This window comes from Quercus suber, unplaced genomic scaffold (genome assembly GCF_002906115.3).
Source record: "Quercus suber isolate HL8 unplaced genomic scaffold, Cork oak 2.0 scaffold_315, whole genome shotgun sequence".
NCBI lineage: Eukaryota > Viridiplantae > Streptophyta > Magnoliopsida > Fagales > Fagaceae > Quercus > Quercus suber.
The window spans coordinates 671828-675901 of NW_027069770.1; the positions used below are offsets into that span (position 1 = coordinate 671828).

General features: G+C 36.4%; 1 protein-coding gene across 1 annotated transcript; it reads right to left on the reverse strand.

The window, feature by feature from the left end:
* Window positions 1–303: 303 nt before the first annotated feature.
* Window positions 304–1623, reverse strand: LOC112007197 (dof zinc finger protein DOF3.5). Its single transcript, XM_024039504.2, has one exon. It carries the CDS (start codon window positions 1324–1326, stop codon window positions 478–480), a length of 849 nt encoding a protein of 282 aa, XP_023895272.1. The 5' UTR covers window positions 1327–1623; the 3' UTR covers window positions 304–477.
* Between the last annotated feature and the right edge of the window lie 2451 nt (window positions 1624–4074).

Sequence of the window (4074 nt, forward strand, 5' to 3'; positions counted from 1 at the left end):
CACTCATGTAATACCACATATCATCAAATTACTAGTTGATATGGACGGTAGGACGAATTTGAAAACAAAATTTAAACTCAAATGGTTTTAAGTGTACTTATATAGAGATTATGCATTGAAACCTTACAATTTCATTTTATTAATAAAAAAAAATCTGGATTTCAAAGCAATCATGGGGTTAGATAACGGTGAATTCTACAAATGAAGAGCTACATTGGACATTCATTTGGAAATCTTTGGGGGCTGGGAATTGAGCAGGTATTTGTAATTTGTATGGTTAGAGGTTTCAAAAGAAGAAATAAAAATACCACAAACCAAGAATTCATTACCAAAATGACAGGGCACTGATCATATATATAGTTTTTATTGTATATATAATATTAATGTCCATACCATTAACATTTCCATGGACATGTAAATTTTCTCGAAGAAGAATAAGAAAAAATATAAATAAAAAATATACTTGTAGATTGCTCGTCAAGGTCTTGAGAAAACCTCAAAACCAGACAGATCCAAGGAACTCCAGCAATCGCTTATTAGATTGGTCGAAATTCTTAACTGATCATTGGACTGAAACGACTCCAATTCTTGCACTTGAACCATAGGTTGCCACATTAAATTCGGCAAACTTGCAGTATCTGACCACAAAACATCTTGAACCACTTCATCATCCAATAAACTCTGCAACCCAAATGCGTTCACATCGTCATCTTCCATGAATTCTTGAACTTTCTCATCTTGACCAAGTCCTTGGAACAGTATATCACCCTCTTCAATAGGATTCTGGCTTTCAAACGCTGAGCTGTTTAAACAATTCTGCGAGTCAGGTTGTGGGTTTGAATCATTAGGCACTAAGTCTGGGACAGTCATGAACTCTGGCTGCTCGATATTATTGCTTGGGTTCTGATTCAAGAAATTAGCGAAAACAACAGCAAGATCAATACCCGAACCATTGGTACTTGAGTCCCCATTAGAGGAACTAGAATCCGTAGATTGTTCATTGGCATACTTGGAAGAATTTGTTACAGAAACCCGCTGTGTCTGTGGGAGCTGCCTAGACGACTTGCCGCGACGATTCTTTCGACAACCACCACCAACTGGTACGTTTCTGAGAGAGCCACCTTTGGTCCAGTACCTCCTACAGCCTTTACAGAAGTACCTAGGCTGTGACAAGCTGTAGTTGTTGTAGTAGCAAAATTTTGTGTTGGGGGAAGCACAACGAGGGCAATTGGGAGCAAATTCAACATTGGGTTTCAACATTCTGTCCATAATTTGGAGTGGCCTAGGAGGGCACTGCAACATTTGGTCACAACTAGCTGTGAACATTATTTTGAGAGCTATCAAGAATTTTGGGTTTGAGGGAAAGAGAGAGAGAGAGAGAGAATTGTGAGAGTTTTAGTGGAAGAGCATGTGTGTTGGAGTGGGAATTTGTACAGTGGGGTTGGGAAAGAACGTGGGCGGTTGGGGAGCCGTCGGGACCAAGGAAGGGTGTGTGACAGTGATGCGAGTTTTCATGTTATGGTATGCTGTTTAAGAGGCGCATTGAGCGTGTCTCTAACGCCTCACGAGGCTTTTCTTCATTGGGCACTCACACCCTCCCTGAGACTACTGAGAGTGATTGAGGTTGATAATTCAATGCTTCTTCGGTTCTCATTGTTTTATTTATTTATTTATTTATTTTAAATACTTAGCCGTGTGGTTTCAAAATGACTAAGATATCCTTGAGATTTTTCTTTCTCTGATAAATATCCTTGCTAATTATAGTTGGGAATGTCCAAACACCACAACAACCGATCCACCCATTCAATTTGGGCTTTGACCCAATGAATTTTGATTAGTTTCGATGCCTGTTGGGTTTGGTCGAGTGTGGGGTTTCCCACACATGCTACCTCGAGATACATGCCATTGTTCAGATGAGAAGATCTCAAGATCGATGACAAATCTAGGAGAGATCTAGAGATCCAACAACATATCAAATGAGGCTAGCCAGTTGATCATTCAAGCATTAACAACCAACATTAGTGGAGTCTTTTTGAATCCATTAGCAAGTGGAATAAAGGGTGGAACAAAAACCCAACTAAACTTGACCCCATAGACACCCTTAATTATAGTATACAAGAACTTGCTAATGAACTACATATCACTTGTATAATGAGAGGAGAATACATACATACCCAACCTTGTAGAATGTTTAGTATAGGGTTGGATATTGGGAAATAACAAGAGAAGAAAATAAGACATTTTTTTAGAAGTGATAACAAGGTCTGTATGTTTTTACATATTTACTTTTATTTCCTTAATCATTTCCCACCACTCCCTGAAAATAAATAAATAACAATACACAAGTAATTTTAACAACTTAGACTCATATCATAGCTTCTATAGTCCAGAATTTACCCTTTCAAAAAAAAAAAATCTTAGGTTGCTCTATGTCCTACTTTGTACAAAGGATTCTTGCTCCCTTATTGTGTTTGTCTATCATTCTCTTATTTTCCTTTTCTTTTGGGGGAGGGCTAACAATGGATAATGCTCATATTAAAGAGTAATAAGTCCATTATAAACAAAGCCCTCTAGGTCTGGGGCCAGAGCATCCTACACCATAGACGATGAGGGAAAAAAAATACATAATATTACAAATTTATAACATAACAAAGTTCCATAATTAGCAAGAATTGGTTCAAGAAAACTCATCCAATAGGGTCTTGCAATTGGTTCGATAATTGGTTCAAGTTCCATAACAAAGTTCCAATATATGTGCTCAAGTCTCTTGCAAGGAAACTCATCCAATAGGGTCTTGCAATCAAACAGAATTGGTTCCAAAGAGATATTGACAGAGGTATTCATGAGAATAACCACTAATGAAAAGGCATCGACTTCGATGATAATATTGGATTTATTTAAAGATTGGCTAGCACTAAACCATCTCTTAAGAGTCCATAATTCAGCCATAAGGCTGTCAAGGATTCCAGAATTCCTAGCATTCACCTTACCTTGTTAATTGCTTTATCTCTCCCACGATGGACAATTACTTTGAGGTTTTTTTTTTTTTTTTTTTTTTTTTTTTTTTTTTTTCTGTTTAATAAACAGGTCGGGTTAGGGTTGAGGATTCTTGACACGTTTACTAAACAGGTCGGGTTCGGGTCAACCCATATAGCAGAGTACTTATGGCTCGACACGACACGAACCCGACCCGCGAACACGAATTGACACCCCTAATCTTGGCCATATAAACGACTACGAGGAGTCAAAATTATAACTTTTTTTTTTTTTTTTTTGAGAAGAGTCATAATTATAACTTGATTAGTCATTGAAGTGTATAGCACGAATGTACGTAGTGCTTTGCAAGGGTTGTAACATTGACAGACAGTTGAGGAATGATATTAGTGTTCCATTGCAGCCATTGTGCACGAGTCGTTCCAACCCAACTTGAAAACATGACCTTAGGACGGATTTGACATATTGTTTCTATTTCGTTTATGATATCATTTATATAGAATAGTGGAAAAAATTTTGATACACAACATTACTTAATGACTATGATTATTCAAAATGCATGCTTTGCGGTACCACAAAAATAATAAATTTCTATATTTTCTTACTTCCCTTTTATTGTATAATTGACCACCTACTTGTTTAACCAGAAGCATATTATTTAATGTTCTTTTTCCGCTTTACTAATTGAGTTGTGTTTATCATAATTTACAAGGACCAGATTGCGGAATTGATGTTGACAAATAATATGCATCATTGATCTGTGTGAGGATGAGTGATTGTTTCTTATAGCATTGAAATGCCTACTTTTATTACACTAGTACGAAACTTTGATTGATATAGTTCCGTTCTTGTATGACTAAAGTTTCAAGCTATGAGCTGAATGCTACATAGAGTGGATTTCATTTTAAAACTTCTCTAGGTATATTGATTTTAAGTACTTTGAAGCATTTGAAAACTGATTATGGTTAGTTTTGATGTTAGCAAATGGAGGGAATGCATGAGATTTTTCAAGTCATTTTCTAATAAATATTGTTCAATTCAATAGTTACAAAGGGAAGGGGGAATTTAATTCTTAAACAT